The 24608-nt window shown below is 47.6% G+C and overlaps 1 protein-coding gene across 15 annotated transcripts; it reads left to right on the forward strand.

The window, feature by feature from the left end:
- Window positions 1-583: 583 nt before the first annotated feature.
- Window positions 584-23262, forward strand: ZNF384 (zinc finger protein 384). 15 transcript variants are annotated; one of them, XM_066175453.1, is made up of 11 exons: window positions 584-603; window positions 1195-1243; window positions 2159-2348; window positions 4946-5012; window positions 5159-5399; window positions 5733-6054; window positions 18131-18355; window positions 19010-19192; window positions 19989-20067; window positions 20900-21058; window positions 21220-23262. In XM_066175453.1, the coding sequence occupies exons 3-11, from the start codon at window positions 2296-2298 to the stop codon at window positions 21493-21495; spliced, it is 1605 nt and encodes a 534-aa protein (XP_066031550.1). In that variant the 5' UTR covers window positions 584-603; window positions 1195-1243; window positions 2159-2295; the 3' UTR covers window positions 21496-23262. The 15 variants fall into 15 exon arrangements, with proteins under 15 accessions (XP_066031550.1, XP_066031558.1, XP_066031561.1 ...); XM_066175451.1 differs by lacking the exon at window positions 584-603 and adding an exon at window positions 669-873 and having other exon boundaries at window positions 1195-1264; XM_066175449.1 differs by lacking the exon at window positions 584-603 and adding an exon at window positions 669-873.
- Window positions 23263-24608: the final 1346 nt, after the last annotated feature.

Below are 24608 nucleotides of genomic sequence, written 5' to 3' on the forward strand. Positions count from 1 at the left end.
TCTGGGGTCAGGTTGCGCACGGTTACGAATACTAAAACAATTAGCGTTTGGGTGAGGTTACGCGGAGCCGCCGGCTGCGGGAACAGGGGTGCCCTGTTCCCCCCCACGCCCGGCCTTGCCCTCCTGTTCCCGACAGGGAATGAGACGGTCCGGTTTGCCCGTTCTGGCACACAGCCAGCTCGCGGGAAATCCTTTCTGTCGGCTTAGCAGGACAAACACGTTCAGCAGCGTGCCAGGAAACGCTCGAGCCAGCGCGGGCGCCTGGCAGCCAAACTTTGGGACAACTCCTCTGGATCACCGCGGCGGGCCGGCACCGTCCCAGGCGCCGGCAGGCACAACGCCTGGGAAAACTCCTGCGGGCCAACCCCATCCCGCGCAGACCCCTCAGGATCACTATCACTATCGCTATTCACGGCGGCTCGTGAATATTCATGAGGCCGCCCGCCTCTCCCCCGCCCGCCCGCCCGCGTCACGTGACGCCGCGAGGCCGGAAGCGGCCCTGCCGGCCGGGCTCGGGGACGCCGCGCGCCCGCCCGCCACAGCCACTTCCGCCCTTCCGCCAGCCTGGGCTGCCCCGCGCGCCGGCGCCCTCCGCCGCTTCCGGTAAGCGCGCGCGCGCGCCCGGCCCCCGCCCCGACCTCCGGCCGCGGCCGCCTCGCCGGTGCCCCCGCCCCGGGGAGCCTCCCCCGGGCCGCCGCCGCCGCTCCGTTTTCCAGCGAAACCGCTGATGACGCCGTTCCGCTCGTCTCGGCGACCCGGAAGCGCCGAGGCGCGCCCCGCCCCCTGACCCGGAAGCTCCTCCCCGCTGTCTTTCCGGTGAGGAGGCCGCCGCCGCCGGAGCCGGGCCGGGGCCGCCGCTGGGGGGGGAGCCCGGTAACGTGCGGGGCGGCGGGACCGCCGTGGGGGGCCGGGCAGCGGGACTTCCGGGGCCGGGGCGATCCGGAAGCGGAAATGGAGGAGGGCGGGCTGGCTGTCTGTCTGTCCGCCCGCCCGTCTGTCCCGGTGTCGGGTGCTCCGCCACCGGGCAGCCGCGCTCCGGGCCGGCCCCGCCCTCGGCCGCCGCGGGGGGAGGTGGGTCCGGGCCCCGCGGCCAGCGCCTGCCCGCGTATGGCCGGGGTGCCCCGGGGCGCGGGCCCCGCGCAGCGCCGCCCCATGCCGTGCGGGGCCCCCGTAACACAGGCGGTTTATTTGCAGAGCCGGCCCTGGAAGGAGGAGAAATGCAAGAGGAGGGAGAGTGAGAGGGGTAAGGAGCTCCCGGAGCTGCGTGAGTGACCCCCGCCCCTGCCCCGGGGGCTGCCGCGGGGTGGGAGGGGACGGGATGGGCCGCGGGTCCCGGAGCTGGGGGCGTGAAGGCGTTGGAGCTCCGGGCTGCGGGAGAAGGGATTGAGCGCCTGGAAGGAGCTGAGGCGCAGGGTACGCCTTCTGCCAGGCACCTGTTCCGGCAGAGGCTCGCCCGGTCGGGGTGGAGGCTACACAAGTGCCGGGCAACGGCACCAAAGTTCTGGCTCTAGCGTGCGGGTTTGGGATCCAGAGCTCTGTCCGGTACATTTGGGATAGCCCTGATGCGGGTTCAAATGCACTTGTTCTAAAGGTGTAGCAGCATTTGAACTTTTTGGTGCTTATGATTTCCGTGGAAGCAGTTTTGCTTTTGATCTAACAGCCCGTGTGGCTTTCAGCATCCCTAGCGTTTTGCAGCAATTAAGCTTAAAAGCTCCTTGTCATTGAACAAAGATCTTGGGCAGACATAAAACAACAGCCTAAATTGTTCCCGAGCGTTACACTCCGGGCCTTTTGTTGGCTGAAAACTCCGTGCCGGATGGGAACTAAAAGCCAGGCATCTGGAGAATAAAGAAACCTGTGTTAAAAGTCAACCTCTGAATAAATATCTGCAAATCCAACCTTAATTGTGCCTTCCAGAAACACAGCCTCCACCTCACTGTGCACTTGCACGTGCTTTTATCTGTCTATTTATGGTTAAAGTGATGACCTGCCAAGAAGTATAAATCCAGCACGTTAAGTATGTGATTCTGTGAAGTACTCTGTGAGATCTGAGCTCCAGATCCCTTGTCCCTTGTGAGTTCTCTGGTTCACTGGGTTGTTTATTTGGTGTATGTACCTTTGTGGTCTATACATAGAAAGTGTTTTTGGTTTGTATCAGGAGGGTACGTTGACATCTGTCTGGTACTAGACTGGTGAATAGGAAGAAGGTCCCATCTCTGGCCTGTTTGTGGAAGCTGGGATGATGAAGGCCCTGCAGTGGGAGCGTGCTGTGGTGCAGGGTTGAAGCTCCAGCCCATGTCTGGTAGTTATAGAGCAATTGGAAGGGTTACGTGCAGAGTTCTGGTAAAGTAAGTGCGAGCTGCCAATAGGGGTGCATGTTTTCAAAATACCCTTTTAGCCTAAAAATGGGGTAGGGGAGGGGGACAGCTCTGGGTGCCAGGACAGTAGGTTGGTGGAGGAATCTTACCTTTGTTTTCTGCCTTTGGAAGACTGGCTTGCTAGTGAAATTGCATGAAAGCTTCGACTTTTACACCATTTCTTCTTCTCCTCCACATTCTTATAACTCCATCACACTTCAGCCTTTCAAGCCAGAAGTTTGAAGCCTTATACATGACATGAAGATTTTTGGATGGGGAGGTGGGTTCTAAGGGAGGCTGATGAAATCAGTGTAGCTGTCCTTTGAAGAGTCAATGAGAACCGTATTTCACTTGCACACTGTAAACTGTGCAAACCAAAGTTAGATTCTCTGTGAAGCTCTGTAGGAAGACAAGCAGCCCCTGAGTGCCCTGGCCTCTCTGCTGGTCTGGGTTTTGGAATCTTGAAATGGACCTGCCTTTCATTAATTTTGAAATAAGAAAGCCGTCGTGAGGTTTTTTGCTTAAATTGGCATCTTTCTGTTTCACTCCTGTAGTTTTCAGTTGCATCCAAGGAGAGTTTAGGACGACTACAAAGTTGCTTTGGAAAATGCATCTGATTATTATATGAGACTTTATGTTTTTGGAGAGTCAGGTTCACTTTGGTGGAAGCTAAGCAAATAAGCAATAATAGCAATTTATTTATTTTACAAATAAAGTCAAACCTAAGCAAAAAACCCCAAACTTGGAAATTCCAAACAAAATACCCCTCTTGATTCAGGTGGTGCTCACATGCCAAGGATGTGTTATCTCCTCATGCATGCCCATCCTGTGGAAGAAAAAAGTCCCGTAATTGGGCGTTACATGCACAGGGCTGTGCTGTGGGCACTGTACTTAATAATTAATTTGGCTCAGAAAAGAAAGCGGAGGAAGGAAGGTAAGAGTCTTTCCCCATCAGCCTCTGATTGAATCACAGCAGTGTAAGTCCACAGTAATTCAGTCAGGCAGCGAGCAGTCTGACTGCATGCCACCAACGTAAGGTAAATAATTTATCCTTGAGTGTGTTTATTGGTTGATTTGCAGTGAGTGAGTGAGGCAGGAATACTTGGCTTTGCTGTTGCATGAGCAATTCATAAAAACAAAATTATCAGGTAATTTGGTTCATTTAAATACTGCTTCTCCACATAGAGGAAAACTGTCTTTGCATTTTGGCTCAAACGCAGCAATTCCACATGTATTTATTCTGTCCCAATAACAATACTTGTGTGATGTAAGTGTTTCATTCTACTGGGGGCATGCCTCTGAGCTCCCCTGATGATTGAGCTAGACTCTTCAGAAACAATATTGTTTAATTATTAGGCCACTGACAGGCCATAACAGAAACACGAGTGGGACAGTTTGCTGCCTGAGAAACCTACAGTGGTTGTGCTCTCTGCCAGATGTCTTCTGAGCATAGGTTTTACCTACCGCTTTTGCCATGTTTGTTTAGGAATAGATGTATCTTCTGCTTCAGAAAATGCTGTTTTGTTAATTTCTTTAGGTTTTGAATAGTGTTTTTGCAAGTGTAACACACTCTGTCCACTAATGGTATTACACAGAGGAATGTAAGGATTAGAAATGAAATCAGTGCTTCTTCAGTCAGGTGTTCCCAAAGAGATCATAGCTCTGTGTTCAGGAGACTCTCTTGGTTTCTAACTGGTCCTCTAAATGCATGGAGAGTTGAGATGGAGCAGTGGGCACTTGGCTGGAGACAGAGTCCTACAGAATCTTGTCCAAAAGATGGGAAGGAAATGGCCACTGGAGAGCCGTGACATGATCTCACGTGGAAATAGGGTATCTCAGGAGCAGGGGAGTCAGGTTATTTTCCTACTGCTTAGTCTCATTGGAGGAGAGCAGGAATACTGAATGATATTTCTGTGTTTCTTTCAAGAGTGGGGCTGGGGTGGGCAGCAGGAAGTTAGGAGCCCTGAGTTTGACTTCTTGGTCTGCTGTGGCTGTCTGTTATTTTGGGCAAGTCTGTTTCCCTCTTTCTGCCTGTCTTTCTTCCTGTGTAACATAATGCTAATGTCCCTTTGCTGCATCTGGGTTCTTAGTGCTGAGCTGGGGTGGAGGGACAGGCGAGGTCCAAAATTTTCACTGCCTGTGGGGTCAGACTGTCTGTGATGGTGAAAAATGGTTTTCGTCTGTATTTGCCTGGTTGCAGATGCACAGACTTCATCTATGCCATGTACTTGGGTGGCTGATGATTGGGAGAATTTGGATGTGTTCTGGGTTTCTCGTCAGTCCTGTTTTTTGCATGGAGGACTGCTGGGCAAGGGGCATTTCAGATGGACCCAAGCCCATGGGAAGAACGAGCACCTTTTTCCCCTGTAAATAATTTCTTTATTTGGGCAGATAGCTCAGAAGGGGGAACAAGTTGCTCAAGAAAGACAGGGAAGATTAAGGAACTGTCACAGCATTAGACTGAGTCAGTTCCATGTTGGAGTCTCTTTGGGTTTAATGGGTTTTTTTGTGTTTGTGTGTGTGTCTGTCTTCCTTATCCTCCATTCCTCTTCCCTTCCCCCTTCTTCCTGCCCCCTGTGCCCAGCTAGGATGGAAGAATCTCATTTCAACTCCTCCCCGTACTTCTGGCCAGCAGTGCCCACCGTCTCGGGACAGGTAAGATCTTCTAACCTCTTATGTCGGTCTTGCTTCCTGTTAGAAGTTCATGCACCATGAGTGTTCCTGGTGCATTTCTTGGCTCAGCCAAATGCTGGGCAGAGCTGTGCCAGGGTTTGCTAAAACCTGTCCTTCCTCCTGTTTAGATTGAGAACACCATGTTCATTAACAAGATGAAGGAGCAGCTGCTGCCCACAGAGAAGGGCTGCGGCCTGGCTCCCCCCCACTACCCTGCCTTGCTGACAGTCCCCACCTCTGTGGCCCTGCCCACTGGGATCTCCATGGACTCGGACGCCAAGCCGGAGCAGCTGACACCACACAGCCAAGCCCCTGTGACTCAAAACATCACCGTGGTACCAGTGCAGTCTGCCGGGCTCATGGCAGCAGGTAGGGCACGCCAGAGGCTTTGGCAGCCTACAAAGGGGACTCTGGGATGGGCAAACGCCAGGTCCTGAAGAATCCTTATTGGCCGGTAGATTATTCCTAGCCTTAGTGATGGTGTGGACTGCCTTGGTGTGGTTTGTGAATCTCTAGGCACTCCATACATCCACCCTCTTCATGGAAGTTTGACTTCCAGGAGTGGAGACTGGGAATGCTTTGAGAGGGGAAGCTACCCTTCTGTTTGTGTTGTAGTCAAAAGTAGGTGCTTCTGTGGGATAAGGAGGTTGGGCATAATTGGAGATGTAATAACTGACTTCCTCCACCTTCCTTTGTTTGCAGGTCCTGGTCTGGTGATAACTTCCCCGTCAGGTTCTCTAGTGACCACAGCCGCCTCTGCCCAAACCTTTCCCATCTCAGCTCCCATGATTGTCTCTGCGCTCCCCCCTGGCTCCCAGGCAGCCCTGCAGGTGGTTCCAGACCTGTCCAAGAAAGGGACAGCCACCCTCACTGAAGGTGGCGGGGCCGGGGGAGTTGCCCCCAAACCACCCCGGGGCCGGAAGAAGAAACGATTGCAGGAGTCGGGGCTGCCAGAGATGAGCGACCCCTTTGTGCTGACAAACGAGGATGATGAGGACCAGCACAAGGATGGCAAGACATACAGGTGGGGAGTGGGGTTAAACCTTGACTGTAGCATTGCATGGGGATGGGGGTGTATTTTACCCTTCAGGGGGTTCCATGGGGAGGAAGAGATCTCTGCCTTGTACTTAGAGAGTCCCTGAGTAGAGAATCTTGGAGCTGCAGAAAGAGTTGAGTTTTCTTTCTGGCCAGGAATATTTACAAGCTGATAGGTTGACCCAAAGCTTAAGGATTTCCTTTTAGTGGACAGTCTTGATTTCCTGAATATACAGTGGTTAACTTTACTAGGTTAGTTAATGGCCAGGATGTTATGGAGGCTAAACTATATCCTTGATATCACAGCCAGATAGTATGGCTGGTATACTGTGGGGTGCAGTGCTAGCTGGTGCAGCTGGAGCACTTCTGGTGTAGCTGAGAGCCCTGGTACACCTGGGTGCTCCTCAGTTAGGACTCCAGTCTGTCCAGTGTAAAGACTACAAACTGGAGACACACAGAGCAGGAAGCGACCTGTGGTGATAGTGTCTGCTCCTGTGTGTATTGCCCCGTGTGATCTCCTTACATCTCAGTGCTCCAAGGAAAACAAGGAAAGAAAAATGTATTTCTGAATTAAACATAAGGGTGTTTCTGACCCCTAAGTGTGTCAGATAAGAGAGACGAGAGTTCTGAGCCCTGAGGTTGGGTTTCTGAGCTTGGAGGGATGTGGCTTGAGTTGATGAGTTATGGGGAGGAGAGAGATAAGGTAGGAGGGAATACTTGAACCAGGGGATAAGCAGTTGTGGGTGTTTTAGAAAAGGTGGGAACCAGAGAGAGCAGAAAGTGGTAGGGAGTAAATGTCTGTCTTAGGCGGGAAGCAGGAGCACTTATGGGTGATTCAGTGATGGGTGTTTCTGACAGATGATTGAGATAAATAAGAGGCAAAGTAGTAGCCAAATTGAAACAGAAATAGAAGATAGTCCCTAGGTCTTCTCACTTCCCTACGATGTGCCCAGGATCCCATCTCAAACAGTTTTCTTTTTATCATCCTAGATGCTCTTTGTTTTGGTACAGATTTAGTTATCTTTCTGGAATTAAGCCATTGGAAGGCGTATGAAGGCATCTGCACAGAATCTGTGCACCCACCTCAGGCATTTTTTCACTTTTAACTATAGCATTTTTTTAATGTTTACATTTTTAAATCAACATCGTTAAATGGGTACAAAACTAGAGCTTGGATCAGCCTTTTTATCTTAGCCAATGTCCCAGTTCTTCACTTTGAAAATATAATCAGCGTATGGTGAGGAAGGGTGGGAGTGTTAGGTAGCTTGCTATTTGTAATCCCACCATTTATTTTGGGCCATAGCCACAGTTCCACACTACTCAAGCTGCTTACAGTCCGGGTTGCTAATTAGGTTGTTAAATATGTATTTACAGGGGACACAATTGGCAGTGAACACTAGAATTAAAGCTGAACCAGGGCTTTAATTATAGCTCCTTGTTTACTTGTAAGTTTGAAAAAAAATGCCCAAGACCAGGTGGAGTGACTCAGCAGAAACTTTATGAACATGCATAGTCTGTAACAGCTCATGAAAAAGGCTTTGCAGGGAAAAAGCAGATGAGTATATATGTGGGAACATGTTTAAGATTTCTTTATGTTTAAGATTTCTTCATGTGTAGTCTGAATGTGGTCCCTCTTCCACCCACCCCCACCCCAGGCAGGCCTTCCTCTGAGCAGTGCTTAGGTGTGAGAGAGCTAAATTGAGATTTATTGAAGACCACCACAGAGTACTTTAGCCCTCCTTGAGATCTGCTCTTATGGATGATGCATTCCATGTGCAAGTGTGAAACTAAAAATGATTGTTGGAAAAATAAAGGAAAGCACTATCTTCTCTTGGAGCTGTGGGAGAGAAAACCTTTGTGAAACACAGTAAAATCGTTTCTCTGTAATATGCATATGAATAGATTCACAAGTTAAAACTTTGAGGAATACTGGGATCCTTCTGTATTCTAGAGGATGATTTCAGTAGTTCCCGTCACTACAGTAAGCAGACATATGCTAGCTAAATTAAGACTGTGGGTGAGGTTCATCTACTCCTGCTTCTTTCTCAGGCTGGAGGAGGAGTTGCTTTTGGCATTCATATGACTACGTTTGTATGATTTCACTGATTCCCATGATGAGACACTGAGAATAATGTACTCAGATTCCTGGAAGGAGTTGTACTACATTGATCAGTGTGATTTTTGGGTTTTTTTAATACCCAATTGCTAAAGCCTCGGATTATTTTGTCAAATTTAATTAATTTTTTAAGCTTTGTTTTTGAGCTCTCAGAGCTTTCTTGTCGTGAGTGTCTGGGCAGGTGGCTGATACTTGTAATTCCTGACTCCTCGTGCGGTGATAAAGACAGAGTAAGGCCTTCAGTGAGCAGCACAGCCAGGCAGATGTGGAAGGTGTTGGAGCATAAACCTTGATACGTATACTGCAGCTCAGCCCATTCTCTACTAGATGTAGTGATGCCTGCTCCAGCAAATGGCAGCTGTTTTACTGCTGTATCATCTTTAGAAATGAAGTAGTAGGCTGCTGTGAAAGTGGTGCAAGAATCTCTATGGCTAGGAGTTTTTTTGTTAGAAAAGGTGTGAGGCTTTTGCCAGTGATGGCAAGACTTGCAGATCTTCGATGTCTGTCCTTAGGATTAGTCTGGCAGTGTCCTTTGTGTTGTGCCACTGGAAGAATGTTTGCACCTGCAGGGGACAGCATCTAACCCAGTACTGTGAAGCATTTTCCTTCATGAGTAATGTCACTTCAGTCTTGTCAGGATTCCGTCAGCCTTTTGTTAATCTTCCCTGACGTCTTTGTAGAATTCGCTTTTTCTTTGAAAAATGAGATCAGCATCAAGAGTCTTTCTAGAAAGATGCTGGCACTGTGAAGCACATGGCTTCTTCCCAGTGCTTTAAAAGGTGCTGAGGAAAAGCTAGCAAACAGGTCCTGGATGCAGTAGGGTTGTTTTTTATTCCTGGTGTGGTGCCTGTACCTGTGCGCTTTTTTAGAAGTCTGTGCTGTGGTGTGATCAGTGGACTAGACTGATGAAGTGGTTCAGCCGATCTGGGCCAGGTCATCAATTCTCTTTCTCTTGACAGTTCTCTAAGTAGTTTCTTTGTAAGAAAAAGAGAACTCTGTATAGGTATTGCTAGGCTCTGCTATTAAATAAAATCTAGGATGAATACCAGTTTATAATCTGGAATGGTTTTGCAAGCTGTGCTCTGGAGCCTGAGACACCAACAGAAAGGTGGTCAGCTTGAGAAGATCCTCACTGTCATAGTGTGATCAACAATCTCTGTCTTCTCCACTTCTAGTTTTGAGTTTTCCTTACTTTCATTGGGGAGCAGCAGGGAGGTTGGGAGGCAATAAACAGCTGAGGGACATAAGAAACTTATGAGATGAGTCCGAGGTACAAAAAGTGTACAGAAGCTGTAGTAAACTGAGCTGTAGAAGGTGAGGAAGCTGGATGGAGACCCTCATTAGGGAGCAAATTATGTACACAAGGAGAACCAGTGGTTTGAATACAGCAGGTGGACATCTTCTCAGAGAGGTCTTGTTTTAAGCCTGTTTTTTTCTTCCTGTACTGGATTTAGCATTACTGTTTGCTGAACTTCCCATAGTTTTGAATCAATTTGTAATGTGGTGGCTATGGGTTTTGTAAGCCACATATGACTGTGACAATATTGTTGAATTTGGCCAGTTTTAAGCTCGAAAAAAATCCATTAAGCATGCTCTGAGATGATTTATAGTTTGGTGGTTGAAATATGTGAAGGTTATATTCTCTTTGCTGTTTCTTGAGGCTTGCACAACTCCAGGCACTCAGCAGACAGTCCATCTCCACAGAGGTGACAAATACAGCCTAACTTCTCTCAGTTTCTTTGTGAGGCTGGACTATATATCTACTCTTTCTGCAGCTCTAAGCACCTTCTAGAGTTGCACTGAAGGGCCAAACATGTTTTTCCTTCAAGTACAGCTGCTCTTCCTTCTGCTTCAGAAGGAGTCTTTAGTGCCCAGTGTGGACAGTAACCTCCCCCTCTGATGGGCACAAAGAGAAGGCATGGGAAGACACTGCTTGGTTCAAACGTGGTAGAGATGAGAATGAAGTATGGGCAGGGACTGGAGCTGTTTGTGTTGAGGGTATCTGGAAACCTGGTAGAGATGGGAATCAGAAAGGAGGAGAGAGAAGACAAGAGCCTACAAACTAGGGGATGCAACGGAGGATGTGATGGGGAGCCTCTCTGGAAGGGAGGGGTGGGGGAGCTAGCACAGGAATAAGCTGTAAACAGCCAAGACTGAGGGGTGGAGGAAGGAACCAGACCTGCTAGGTGCTGGAAAATGGGATACCTAGAACTGGCAGAACAGAGAGGGACAAGAGGATGGGATGTGGACAGACAAACAGAAGCATGAGGGAGAGGAGATAAGTGTTAGGTAATTGAGGGAATGAAATAGCAAAGAGGCTGGGGCATGTGGGTAAAGAGTTTGGGTCTGGGCCTTGGTGCAGGAGAGGGTATTGCTCTGGGCTAGAAGGCTAAGGGCAAAGGGGGAATTAAGTTTGAAGTGTCAGGCAAAAAGTTTGACCACATTCCCTCCAAAGCCTAGAAATATTAAACCCAGTGTTTCTAAATTTTACCATGTCTTTGATGTCAGCATAAGAATGTGACCTCCTCTGGCAAAGAACCTCATCTCCTTCTTAGGCTAGAAAAAGGTGACAAAGTATTGTTGGTGTCATTTATCATCTTAGCTGCAGTGGCAGAGGTCTGTGCAATGGATTTTAAGATTGCTGATGACCAACGTGGGTGTCAGTATGATGCCACACGTTGGAATTTCTGTTTGCTTTTTTTAACAAGTAGTTCCGTGAGCAGCGGAACTAATGATGCCTGGTTTCCAGCGGCTCTCTCCTGTGTGGATTCTCTGATGTCTAATCAAGGGTGAGCTTATTAGCCTTTCCCTCAGCAGAGGACTCCAAGAGAGTCTCTCTTCTTTCCTCAGCTGCATATTTTTGAGATTTGTGTTGACTTTTAAGATCCTTACCCCTTTTCCAGATTGGTTGGAATTGGCTTATGATCTCAGAACTCTAAGGAAAACTGTTGCACATGCACATTTACATATACACATGCAGTTTGCACACGTAATCCTTGCTTTGTATATAAATGCAGTGCTTGGAGCTTAGAAAATGACAGTTTGACTGGCCACATGCCTGAGGCTATAACGAGGTAAAACCTTGTGTTATGGTAAGTTCCGTCCCTTCTGCTGAGATATTGTAACTGTGTGTGTGTGTTCAGGTACGTACATGCTTTCTCTTGGCAGTTCCTCATAGTGCCAAACAGAAGGAATTGACAGGAGAAGGTCTGCAGTCACAAGCTCTAATTTTGGCATGTTACTTGTCAATGGAATGAGTGTGTGCAAGGGAATAAGGAGGACAGTCACATTTTCAGCTTGGGAGAGAGGGAACTTTAAAACTGGATTTTTGTGCCTCTTGTCTGATTACACCTTAATTTGGCCCTATTGAGTCAATGCACTTTGATACCATCCTTGATTAGTTATTGGTGCATGATAGCCTGTCAGAGTCCTGCATGTTTGCTCAACCTGAAAGGAATGTTCTGTTAAAAGAAAATAAAATGCATTGACATGGGATTGTGGAATTGAGGAGGAGGATCTGGGGAGGCATTTGCTAGTATGAAGAGCTGTTGATTACACTTGCCTCTGCCACAGATTGCTGTGGTATCCTACAGCCCTACAGATAATCTTGCCTTGAAGTGTGTGCAAGTATGAATTAGGTTCAGTCTTCAATGGATTGCATTTTACTCAGGCTGCAAATGATCACTGGGAGTTATCCTGAAATAATTAATATTTGGTGCTCCCAAAACCATAATCTCAAATATCATTGAACACTCATCTGTCCCAGGTCAGACCCTGTTTTGCTTTGCGGAAGTGTTGCATCTTATAGGAGTAGCATAGAAATCTATAGGAGCAGTGATATGAACATATGTCATAGGAATTTTCCTTTAAAGGAAAAAAAGAGGTCAGATATCAGTTTGGCCACTTGGAATTAGTGGGTATGTCTTTCCTACTGTGTTTCAGTGTGTCTTCTTGCGCTTCCCTTCCCTTACAAAAAATAGGACAGGGCATTGTGGGGATAGAGGAGTGCTTATGGAGCACTGACATTTCTGTAGTGGGTACAGGAGATGAGTGATCTGCTTCACGAGGTTGTAACTACATGTGGTCAACCAGGCTTAAGGCTGTCCAGAGTGGTGATATAAAGAATCTGAATGCTTACTTGTTAAATATCTGTCTGTGCAACATAATAAGAGTGCGGTTCTGTTGAAACAGTCAATAAGGCTGTATCAGAACACACCTGCATTGTGGAGCCAAAGTATGGTGACATGGGTGAACTTAACCCTGGTGTTTCCAAATTTCCTAGTGCTTTCTAATGGGCCTTTTGTATTCTTTTTATTTTAGCTCTTGCATGTTATCACTATACTAGGAAGCACATTGTTGTGTTTCATTGTTTTGTTGGTCTTTTATGCTAATGGTGACTGATTTCAAAAACTGGTAGACAGTGTCTTAGGTCTGATGTTCAATGATGTGGAGGTCAACAGAAAGTCATGGCTGATAACCTAAAGATAAAAGCAATGGTGGTGGATAGCCGTAAAAAAAAAAAAAAAAAAAAAAAAAAAAAAAAAAAAAAAAAAAAAAAAAAAAAAAAAAAAAGGGGATCTTTATGTGGTTGTTAATTGTTCAGACAAAATATATTTTAATACAGTCCCATGGAAGACTTATCCTTTTGGGACAGCATGACGTCTCCAGCAGCCAGGGATTGAGGTCCAGATGTTTGGACACAATGGAAAACATTATCAGACAGAAGTGTCCTGTTTAATGTTGGACTATTGAATGTCTCTAATCTAAACATAAGGAATATGGAGGAACAGTATCCTGGAAAGCAATGACTGTGAAAAAGACTTCTAGGAATTAAGTGACATCATGAGAGCTCCCAGTGTGAGACTGTGACAGAAAAGGTTTAAGGTGCAACTGTTGAAAGCATAAATTAGAGGGTCATTAAAAGAATAGAGAGTCATTAAAAGAAGACAGGCAACTTGTGATGTATGCTGAAATACCACAAAATTCTGAGTCATGTATTTTTAAGGTCATTTGGAAAAATGGGCAGAATGCAGGAATGCCTTCAAATCTGCAAACTGGGAAAGTGCCATGTGATGAGAGCATTTTAAACTACTCTCTGCCTTGCCAGTATGAAGGTTTGCTTTTCTGCAGCCTCACCGAGTGACTGAAGGACAGTGGAAGGAAGTTGACCAAGATCTCTGAGCATAGCTTATGGATTTGTTACACACACCAGCAGTGTAAACTGTTCAGTGGAAGCACAGCGTTGGCTTTTGAATAGGAGCTGATGCAGGGTGTGCCAGTTGTGGAAGCAGAGGTGCAATTCCTATACCTTCATTTGGCATCTTCATACTTGCTGGCATTAGTTGGGTGTTGCCCAAGTGTACCTGTGTATCTTGGATATTAGTTTTGTCTCCTTTCCCTGCCTCTTACAAAATATTAACAAGAAAGTGTTTAACTTCAGCTTAAAAAAAATGGGGGCATGTGAGGCCCAAGTTAGCATTTATCATGAACTGTGCATCCGTTATTATGCTATGCTTGCATTAATTATTACTTCATTAACTCTGCATTGGAAAGGCAGGACGTTTCCTTCCCTGCTAAATGAGCTGCTGACTCTGACAGCCTAAACTTATTCTTACCATCTAGTTTAATTTCAGACTTTCCTGTTTCAATTTTTATTTTAACTGATGGTTTAACTTGTATTTGTAGCTTAACAGAAGGAGCAAGGACTCAACTTGTAAGACTACTCTCAGCAGATACTAGGAATTAGAATTCTCAGACCCATATACAAGCTTACATAGTTTTCACAACTGTGGTACTGATTAATTAAGCACTTGCTTGAAAAAGGCTGTTAATCCATGTTAGGCAAATTTTACTATGAGCTGGTATTTCAGATGGTATTTTATCTCCTAACAGCATCTGATGAATGAGGCAGAACATTCCGTGAAAAGGGGAAAAAAATACAGCGTGCCACGGAGTTGTAGTCTAGTTGCTATAAGCATAATTTTGTTTATGACTCATTGTGATGACTTTCATATGGGAGCAGAATTAGAATTGTACATCCACCTTCTACTGGCATTTCATGATTTTTGAGAGTGTCTCTGTCTAACATGAACGCTTTCTAAATGTCTTTATTTCCTATAAAAAAGAAAGCATTGTAAACATTGGGAGGGGTTACTTTTGATCTCTGGCATATGGCTGAGTGCTAATTTAACTGTTGATATGAACCTCTGTGTTATTAAGGATATTTTCTCCAAGGCTGTCTGAATTTGCAGAGCCATAACAAGCAGCTGCAGGGGATGTTGTGTCACACCATCAATGGGAATGCTGCAGTCATTTCTGTTTCTTGCTGTCAGAAAGAATGCAGCCAAAGGAGGGGTAGTTTAGAATCACAGTGGGGGGACTATTAAAAATGGATATTAAATGGAGGGGGGGTAGAAATCAATTATTTCATATAGTGTTTCATTCATGCTTAGCAAGGAGCACTCCCTATTTCTCCTCTCCCCAGCCAGAATTTCACTGAAGTAGAATACTGAAATGCTGCTGGTGTCAGATGGGATATTCTCATTATCCATATAGATTTAACACTTTTTTGAATCCATATTTGCCCACTAGAGGGCTGATTGCATCTTCCCCTTTAATATTTGATGCTGTCTGAGGCAGAATGCAAAGCCCTTAATTAAATGGATCATTTGTTCCCTTGAAAAAGCCTGATACCACACAATATAAAATTCTGAAATGCAGCTTTCTGTTATATTCCAGGGCTTTTTTTAACTCATAAGGCTCATGAATTTGTTAATGCTGCATAACATTCTTGCTCTCTCAGGGTTGATGCTAATTAGATGATTAGAAAATGAGTTCTTGCAAGATACTCATTCGAAATGTTGTTTGAAAAACAGTATCAGAATGTCTATAGCTGCTAAATTCTGACAACAGGGGTTGGTTGGTTTGTTCATGTGAGGGTTTTGGTTTGGTTTTGGGGTTTTGGGGGAGGTTAGGGTTTGGGGGGATTTTATTACTGTTGTTGAGTCCTATTTTTGCTAGTAATCAGGTTTATCATTGTCATGCAAGTGCCAGTGAGGTTTTAAAACAACTTCTTTATAATTTTATTTTGAAATTTAAAAAGGACATGGAGTCTGTTTCTCTCCATTAAAGTTTATTTTAGAGAATTTCTGACCTGAAGGCAGATACTTGGCAAACCAATTAAGTAAAGGGTGCGCAGAAGTTACGGAAGATAAAGTTGATGGCTTTTTGGCCCTATAGATTTAATGCATGGGACTGCTTAGACTTGATGGCATGGTAAAGTTCATTAATTTTTCAGAACACAATAGACTATTTAAAATATAGAGTCCTGTGTACAGCACAGAAGAGATTAATGCCCAGTATCCTCTTTAAACTAGAGCAAAACCCTAAGAAGTATTTCTCTCAGAAAGGGATCGGGATCCTCAGAATGCTGACTGTAGGGGCCAAGTGATTGAGGCCGTGTTGTACCCTCCGAGCCTTGTTCCAAAGATGCATTATTCTCACAGTTGGAAAAAGCCTATTTCCTCATTTTTTCACTTCTAGTGTCAGTTGTTGTTCCTCGTTATATCTTATTTGTTCATAAAATAAGCCCCTAGTAATTGATATTTTTCTCCCTATGTAGATTTATTTGGATGTTGACCCAAGTTATCTTTTAAGCTTTACTCAAAACCTAGGTTGACTGGAGTCAGTGAATCTTTCCTGCAAAGCAAATTTTCCACGTGCCATCAGTCTTTAAGTTTGCTGAGCCTGTTTGAGTTTTTCAGTAATTGTCGAGGACATGGACTTCAGAGTTAGACGTGCTGTTGGCAAGAACAGTCACTCCCCTCCTGTATACAAAAAGGATACCTGCTATTCCCCTTTGTTTTGGTGAGCTGTGTTAGCACAGCATCACACTGGCAGCTTGTTCTCAATTGAATGGTTCCTTATCAGAGGGCCAATGCTCTGGAACGAGGTTGAATTGAGAGTAATGGAAGTCAGCATCTGCTGAGAAGGAGTTTGCTAAAAGTCAAGCATGGGATTATGCTGTAATTGCTTGCATTAACAGGAACAGGGCGTAGCAACTCAAAGGTATTTTTTAGTTCAGTGTTCACCTCAAAGTTATTTCTAACATTGGTGCTTTCAAGGATAAGAAGTCCTCATTCTGTTAGTATTGATTACTGCAAAATACATATGCTCTATTCAAGTCTAGCATTTCGGGAAATTTGGAACAAACTGTGCGACTTAAGATAGTTTGGTTTATAAACCAAGAGCTGCTTTTTTAAAATAAGATGATGCTGATGTTCCTTTTAACTCCTTATGTCTTCAATAGATGTAGGGATAAACAGCCAAATTGCTTCTGTTTGTTGATTCCAGAAGGGACTGGGAGTGTGTGAGTGTGTGTGTGAGGAGGGATTTATGTTAGGATGTACTTAGTTTGCGTGTTCTGTTAGGGCTTGCAATTAAAACGGATTTAGAGAAGGATGAAGGTAGGGCACGTGGGAGCAACTGTTAGAGATGATAATGAATGTAGAAGAGCAAAAGTGGAGAGGAGGGAAATGTTACGACAGGTGTGTGTTAGAGTGCTTGCTAGGGAGGCATGGCTTCCAGCTAAATGGCTTGGAATCAAGCTGTGGCTCGGAAGGGCCTGTGGAAGTTAAGGTAGGTGCTGGATAAATACTGCTTACATGACATACGCTAATCAGTCTGCACATGTCATAAAGCTGCCAGCTCCACCAGAGTCACAACAGTAGATGTAATGGAGTATCCTCCTGAGAGGAGATGGATATAGGGAAGAGCAGGATCAGCTCTCTCTGGCTTGTAATACCTGCAGAGACTTTTGTGGCTGACCAGATTTGTAAACACTATAAAACTCAAGGAAATTCCCAGACAAAACCACTGTGGAAGTGGAATTCATGTGGCTTCCTCTTGGATGGCATTTCTTCTCTCAGATGTGACCCTGGAAGTTACATGTGGAGATTCTATTTTGTCTTTAATGTAAATGAAAGATCTAAATTCAGATAAGCCTTAACTCTGCCCCTTGTTTGACACACATTGGGGAGGTGGGGAAGAAATGAGTAACTTGGATGCAGCTTCTGTCTCTCTGTCAAATTATCAACCACAAAAGCTTTTACCATCTTGAATTGTAAAACAGTATGAGCTTTTCTTAACAGCCTGGTGTCGTGGTGGAGGAACAGTTTTTAGCAGCAGCATCCGTAGCAGAGCGATGCCAACTGCTTCTCCTTGTTCAGAGTCTGTTAACAAATACATTTCTGATCATTATGGGAACAGATGGATCCAAACGCCCAGACAAAACATTTTGCATCACATCAGTAAGACTGAAATGATGAAAGCCCACTAGACCAATGAAATACCACATTTGATATCCAGAGTATCTTTGTGAGACCCACTAGGAAAGCAGCACTGCTCTTATTCTCAGCATTTTGTATCCTAAATATTTGAGTGTCTTCTCCAAAAATGGGAGCAGAGTTAAGTGGGTTTGGCCATTACTGCTCTCATAGACTTCACCATGCATGAAATTAACTTCTAATATGAACTATAACCTGGGATTTCCAGGTTTTCCAAGGGTTTTCTGACTCAAATAAATCGTAGATTAACAAAGTGGGGGTTTTGTCTGGGAATTATTCCTATCCCCTTAGGATTGCTGTTGGAAAATTTCCAAAATGCTTCCCTGTCTCTCTTGCAAGCCAGTTGGTTTCGTCAAGGGCCTTTACTTGTCTGGCTGTGAAGTATTGTTTGTTTGGTCCATCACACCAGGTCCCAGCTTAAATTTGTCCCCCTGGGACTGGAGCACTCACAGCCAAGCAGTGTCCCAGGTGAAATCTCCCCAGTACCACATAATGGGAAAACGCCCCTTCTTCACTCAGTGTGGAAGGTCCCATCCAGTTAGAGCTGATCCATATTGGGGCTTACCCCCATGTGACACTGTCTCTTCCCCTCGCCCCGGTCCCAGGTGCCGGATGTGTTCGCTGACCTTCTACTCCAAGTCGGAGATGCAGATCCACTCCAAGTCCCATACGGAGACAAAGCCACACAAGTGTCCTCACTGCTCCAAGAGCTTCGCCAACAGCTCCTACCTGGCCCAGCACATTCGTATCCACTCAGGGGCCAAGCCCTACACGTGCAGCTACTGCCAGAAGGCCTTCCGCCAGCTCTCCCACCTGCAGCAGCACACACGGTAAGGGCCAGAGGAGGCCGAGGCCCTCCGCACTGCATGTTGCCGTCATCCCAGCATGCTGTGAGCACCTCAGCGGGCGACTGCCCGGGCAGGCCTGGCTGGTTGTCACAGGCTGGTCGAGTCTGACACGCGTCAGGCCGGCGGTAGCGGTGTCGGTGTCGGACACGTGAGGCTGGGCCCTGGCCGTGAGGGGCTGGGTGCACCCAGGTCAGCGCTGCTCCGCCCGAGAGGCATCGGCAGCGGAGTGACGCTTTCTGACAGGAGGTAGGGCTGGTTGTGTCAGTGTGAGAGTAGACTGGGCATAGGAGGACTGTTCCCTGTCACCCCAGCGTAGTTCTGCCAGACATATCAAGTCCAGGCTTGCAGCCCCCCTGCTATTTCAGCCATAGGCTTCCCACACACAGCTCTGCCAATGCCCCTCAGTCCAAGCTCTATAGTTCCTCTCTCTGGATCTTCCCCCGGTGCGGACAGACCACGGTCTTTTGAATCCAAGGGGAGCACAGTTTGAGACCAAGAGAGCTCATGCTGTGTTTGGAGTTCCTTCACGTAGCAGATAGCGTGGTGCTGTCCCACCCCCTTTGTGCCCTCATTCCATCAGCACTAGCCAGATGGCGGTCATGTCCAACTGCTGCTGCTCCTCCTCCTCTTCGGCAGGATCCACTCCAAGCTCCACACGGCGATTGTCAAGCCGCACAAGTGTCCTCACTGCTCCAAGAGCTTCGCCAACACATCCTACCTGGCCCAGCACCTCCGCATCCACTCGGGGGCCAAGCCCTACACCTGCCGCTACTGCCAGAAGGCCTTCCGCCAGCTCTCCCACCTGCAGCAGCACACACGGTAAGGGCCAGAGGAGGCTGGGGGCCTGGCCCTGGTCCCCCCGCGCTGCCGGCATGCACCTCTGGAGCACGCGCGCCAAGCATGCGGGGGGCGGGCGGGGAATGCGGCCGGCTGCACCCCCAGGAGGAGGTGACCCACCTGAGTGGACGGAGTGGAGGCTGCGCAGGAGACACTGACCACGTCAGGGCTGAGGTGGGCACGTGCTGTCCCTGGGGATCCTTGGTCTTGCACCGCGGGCGGCACAGAGAGAGAGAGCGATAGAGAGAGAGGCATTGGCTGTAGGGGATCCCAGCCTGGCACCACGGGGGTTGGACTGAGTGTGTGGAAGCTGCTCCTGGCATTGCAGGGGGACAGGGACAGATTAACACTGTTGGTAAACTCAGCCTGTTACTTAAAAGGAAAAGTGTTGTTGTGTCTATCCTGGAGGGAACAGAGCTGCTTTCTTGGTACTGTAGAAGCAAGAGAACAGATTCTTCTCGGTGATTTGGGACTCCTGAGCTTGGAGCAGGGAGCCTGGACCTCCGGACCCCTTCCCAATACCTTTTTAGATAGCTCACATGCTGAGCTGTCCAGGCATTCATAAGCTCTTGCTCCTCAATCCTAGTCACTCTGAAATCTGCTTGATTACGTGTCTTCTCCAGCTTCTAACTGGACACAGGAGCTGGGCAGAGCTCTTTTTGTCCAGCTAGAACAGCATCTGGAGGCAACATCATCCCCTTCACACAGCAGCAGGCCCTGGCAGTCTGCCCTGTCTGCCTGCTCACTGCCTCCCATTTGTGCTCTTCCTCCTCAACAGTATCCACACCGGGGACCGACCCTACAAATGTGCTCACCCTGGGTGTGAAAAGGCTTTCACCCAGCTTTCCAACTTGCAGGTAAGGGGCTGGGTGTGTCCTGCTCGCCAGCAGGGGTTGGCAGGGTTGCCTGTGGTGGAGGAGGTGGAAGAAATGGGGCAGCTGAGAGGAGAGTAAAAGAATACAGAAAGCTATTGAAGCCCTGGGCAGGGAAGAGATTCCTTTCTTGTGGCACTACTGGCCCAAAGAAGTCGCATAGAGTCGCATGCTGTAGAATTGTTAACTTGACTTGAAAGTGGTGAGACCTTAGTGGAGTTCCTCCCATCTGTTTTGCAGTTTTCTAACTGAGCTGGGGCAAGACTTTCGCAGAATGTTACACCCAGTAAAGTCTGAGTATCTGGCTGGTTTTTTTGTTTGTTTTACAATGAAATGGAGGGCATAAGGGTAGGGATACAGGGAAGCAGAGGTGGTGTGTCCTGCTGCAGTACCCTGGAGGAGGGGGACTGTAGAGTGTGCCAAAGAGCAAAGAGCTGTAAACACCTGCAAGCAGTTAAAGCAAATCCTGCCCTGAAGGTATTAGATGCAGGGAGCAGATGTATAGGGCGGCAGAAAAGCAGAGACCAGGAAAAGACTGAGAGTTGCATGGAAACTGAGAAGATGGGAGTTGTGGAGCATTAAGAGTGCCTGCTGTTCAAATGCCTAGTGTGCGTGAGAGAAAGGGAATGTGTGGGAAAGGTGTGGTGGGTTGGAGGGAGAAGTTCTGTCCCTGTGCTCGGAGCCAGGTGTACCTTCCTCAGCAGCAGGAGCTTGGGGCCTGGCTGGAAGGGGGTGTCTGAGGTAAAGCCGTCTCCTAATTCTTGCTTCCTCCCTCACGCTTGCTTTCTCTTCCCTCCCTGCTGCCGCCGCCCCCCAGTCCCACAGACGGCAGCACAACAAAGACAAACCTTTCAAGTGCCACAACTGCCACCGTGCGTACACAGATGCTGCCTCCTTGGAGGTACACCTGGCTACACACACGGTGAAACACGCCAAGGTCTACTCCTGCTCCATCTGCAGCCGGGCCTACACCTCGGTGAGTTTGCTGCCCTGGGGGGTAGCAGGAATGGTCAAACTTCCCAGAGAGCAGCTCCTCTAGATCCAACGGGAGCAGTTCCCCGAGTTGCCATGTCCCTCCCTTTTGGCTTTCGCGAGCGTCCTTCCCTCCTCTCACGTGATCCTTCCTTCCCGTTGCAGGAGACGTACCTGATGAAGCACATGCGGAAACACAACATCCCTGACCCACAGCAGCAGGTGGTTCAGGCACAAGCCCAGGCCTCGCAGCAGCAGCAGCACTTCCAGCCGCAGGGCGGGGGGGCAGCAGGGGGCCCTTCTGGAGACACTAACCAACCCAACCCTCCCCCCCAGTGCTCCTTTGACCTGACTCCTTACAAGACTTCAGAGCATCACAAGGACATCTGCCTCACTGTCAGCACCAGCGCCATCCAAGTGGAGCACCTCTCCAGCTCCTAGAGAGACCTCAGCCCAGGGAGCAGAACGCCTCTTGTGCATAGCCTGTGCCAGGGGCACCGCTTGTGCAGCGGCCCTCCTCGTGCAACAGTTTCCGGCCTCTCCTCCTGCAACAGCCTCTTCTGGCCGTTTTACCCTGTTCATGGCAGCCCCTTGAACAACAGCCTGTCTCAAGGGGGTGCTCCTTCTGTGCAACAGCCTGCCTGGTAGGAGGATGCTTCCTTGTGCAAGAGCCCCTTTCCTGTGCTGGGATCACTTCCTCATGCAAGAGCCCCTCCTTGGAAACCCAAAGAAAGGCCCCTGTTTTGCCTTCTCTCTCACTGTAGGATGTGTACGAAGGGGGGTTGCGTGTTGAGACACGCATGGTGGATGGGATGGAGAGGTGGCCCTTGTATATACAGGGGCTTGGACACGTGTTTTTAGCAGGCCACAGAAGAATGTGGCAGGGTTGACAGCTGGATGGGGTTCTTTGAGGATTTGCCTTGAGTGTCCAAGAGAGAAATATCTATTCCTGTCCCTCCTGCTTGTGAAAGGGAGGAGGGGTCGCTTGTCCTGCCCCAAGGACTGGATGGGAGAAACCTTCTCCCCAGTGGAAGGTGAGACCAGTGGAGGGGAGAGAGGTGAGGCATGTTCTCTGGGATGGACAGGTGCCTACACTGCGTAAGGGCTGTGGAGTTTTGCATTCTTTCTCCACCCCGGTGGAGAGCAATAGAGAGGAGTCTGTCTGAACTGGCTGCTGCCTCTCTCTCCCAGCTGTCTGAGCAGCACGATGGCCCCGTAGGAATGTGGGTTCCTGCTCATTGCTCTTTCTGCCTGTTGTGGATGATATCCTAGCAGCTTGTACTCCTCCTCCTCTCCCTCCTGCTTTTCCCCCCACCTCCTGAGAAAAGCCTGCAGGCATCAACAACAAACCAAAAAGCAACTGGAGGGAGGGTAAGAGACTGCCAAAATAATCTTCACCCTTCTCTCTACTCCCTTTCCTGAAAAGCGGAATGACAGCAGTTCTGACACTCACGTACCTGTCCTGCCCCCAGTTTCCCAAAGGGAAAGAGGAGGAGGTGGAGGAGGAGGAGGAGGAATAGACCTAGAGTCTTTTCAAGGAGCTGGCAGGAGGCAGGGAAAGGCTATCTTCTCCTGCTCATCTCCTGCCAGAGTGCTCTCCCAGGCTCCCTCTTGCCAAGACGGGCTGGACTCACATGGCAGTGGTGGCCTCTTCTGGACCCTGGTAATGGGAGAGAATCCCCAAAAGGTGGACAGTGGAGAGAAGGGGATGAAGATCCCCACAGAGAGACCAATCTAATGAGAAGGGGGAGCCAACAAGAATAAACTGAAGGCCCCTTGAATTTATATATATATATATATATAAATATCTATTCCCCACCCCTGGCCCGCTCTGTCCTTGCTGTAACTGTTTCTATCTCTGTGTTTATAAAACGCATTATCCTGGCGAATTTTTATTTTCAATCTTCGTTTGTTTTTCCCTTTTCTCTTCGTCTTCAATTCTCCTTCCTCTTTTTTTTTTTTTTTTTTTTTTTTAATTGGTCCACATGACTGCTAGTCTTGTGTGTTACTTGTTAGTTTCTTTGGATCATGGAGGCTGACTTGGAAGAGAATGAGAAGGCAAGGGAAAAAGCATGTGTTGTTGGGTTTTAAAATCAGTCACCCACCCAAAGCCTATAGAATCCCAGACTTCTGTATGAACAACCAATAGGGGCTTCTATTTTATTTTTTTTTAACCATCCTGTATAGAAATAAATTGGTGTAAAAGGCTCCTGGAAGGTGCTGCTGCAAGCACCCTGCCCCTGTGACGTGTGTTCCTTCCCCCAGCCCCCGACCCCACAGGAGCCTCTGGCTGCCACGAGTCCCGAGGGGCCGTGTGGGCAGAGCCAGGGCGGCACTTCCCTCCCGGCCTTTGGCACTTGGCGGTTTGCACAAGGAAAGCCAGGAGCTCTGCACCTGGGCAGCCTGTGGCAGAAACATTTTTCTCTTCGTTGAGTCACCTGCGTTGGCTGCAAACGAGTGTTTGGTAGCGTAGGTTAGGCTAGAAGGAGCTGTCTGGTTTGACTCCCGCATTTCACAGGTGACATTTCAATCCATTTAGGCTGTATTGAGCCCCAAGGACTAAGGTGTATTTGAACGGTGTTGACAAAATGCATTGGCTTGATTTTGAGGCACTGGGACACAAAATCCATTGGTAGCCTGCTGCAAGGGCTTCATGTTTTCACTGTTTAAATATTTAAGCCAGATTTCTCCTTGCTTTGACTTCTGGTTACTAGTTCTGGAAAGATTCATCCCTCTGATTCAGAGAGCCTGAATGGGACTTTTCCCTCTGAGACTTGTATTTAAACATTTTAATGTCTCTTCTCAATCCACTTTTTGACAAGGTAAACAGATACAACTCTGTAAATCTTCCACTGTAAGGGATTTCTTCTAGCCCATGAATTATTCTTGTCTTTTCTTACTACATCTTGTAAAATTTTTCAGTATCTTATAAACATGTTCATTTTGGAATTGAGTGTCGAAGCCCCAGTGCCATGGATGAGGTCCCCCTGGCCCTTTGCCTTAAGTCTGCAGAGGATTGCGTTTTTCCTCTTCTCACAGCATTATGCAGGAGCTCCCAGTGGCTGCTTGTCTGGAAAAGTCTGATCATCCAAAGTCTCAGCTTTCCAAGATAGTGTTTTCCCTTCTCTACAGGCATGCTCTGGCTTCTTGTTTCCTGGATGCTTCATGTGGGGCTGTGTCCAAATCCAGCCTGTGTGAATGCACCTGGTTGACTGATGGACCAGGTTACTCACAGCTTTCATGGTTCTGTCACCTGCAAACTGTATCAGTTGTTATTTTTACTTTCAGATCCAGGTTGAAATGCAGTATTGCATCTGACCTACGCAAACTTGAAAAGCATCATTGAGTGCAACTTCTCATTAGCTTCTTTTTGAGACTTGCAGGCTGGGCATTTCTTAATCCTCTTAGTATTTGATTATGTACAGTTTATCTTTCTGACTTATGGTGCTAGGTCAATGCCTTATAAAAAGTATGTTGCACCTATGCAGTCCCCTTTGTTAAACCACATGTATAATGATATCATCTAAGAATGAAATTAGGGTTTGGGTTTTCTC

This window comes from Chamaea fasciata, unplaced genomic scaffold (assembly GCF_029207755.1).
Source record: "Chamaea fasciata isolate MVZ Bird 193981 ecotype frontalis unplaced genomic scaffold, bChaFas1.0.hap1 SCAF_2, whole genome shotgun sequence".
Lineage (NCBI taxonomy): Eukaryota > Metazoa > Chordata > Aves > Passeriformes > Sylviidae > Chamaea > Chamaea fasciata.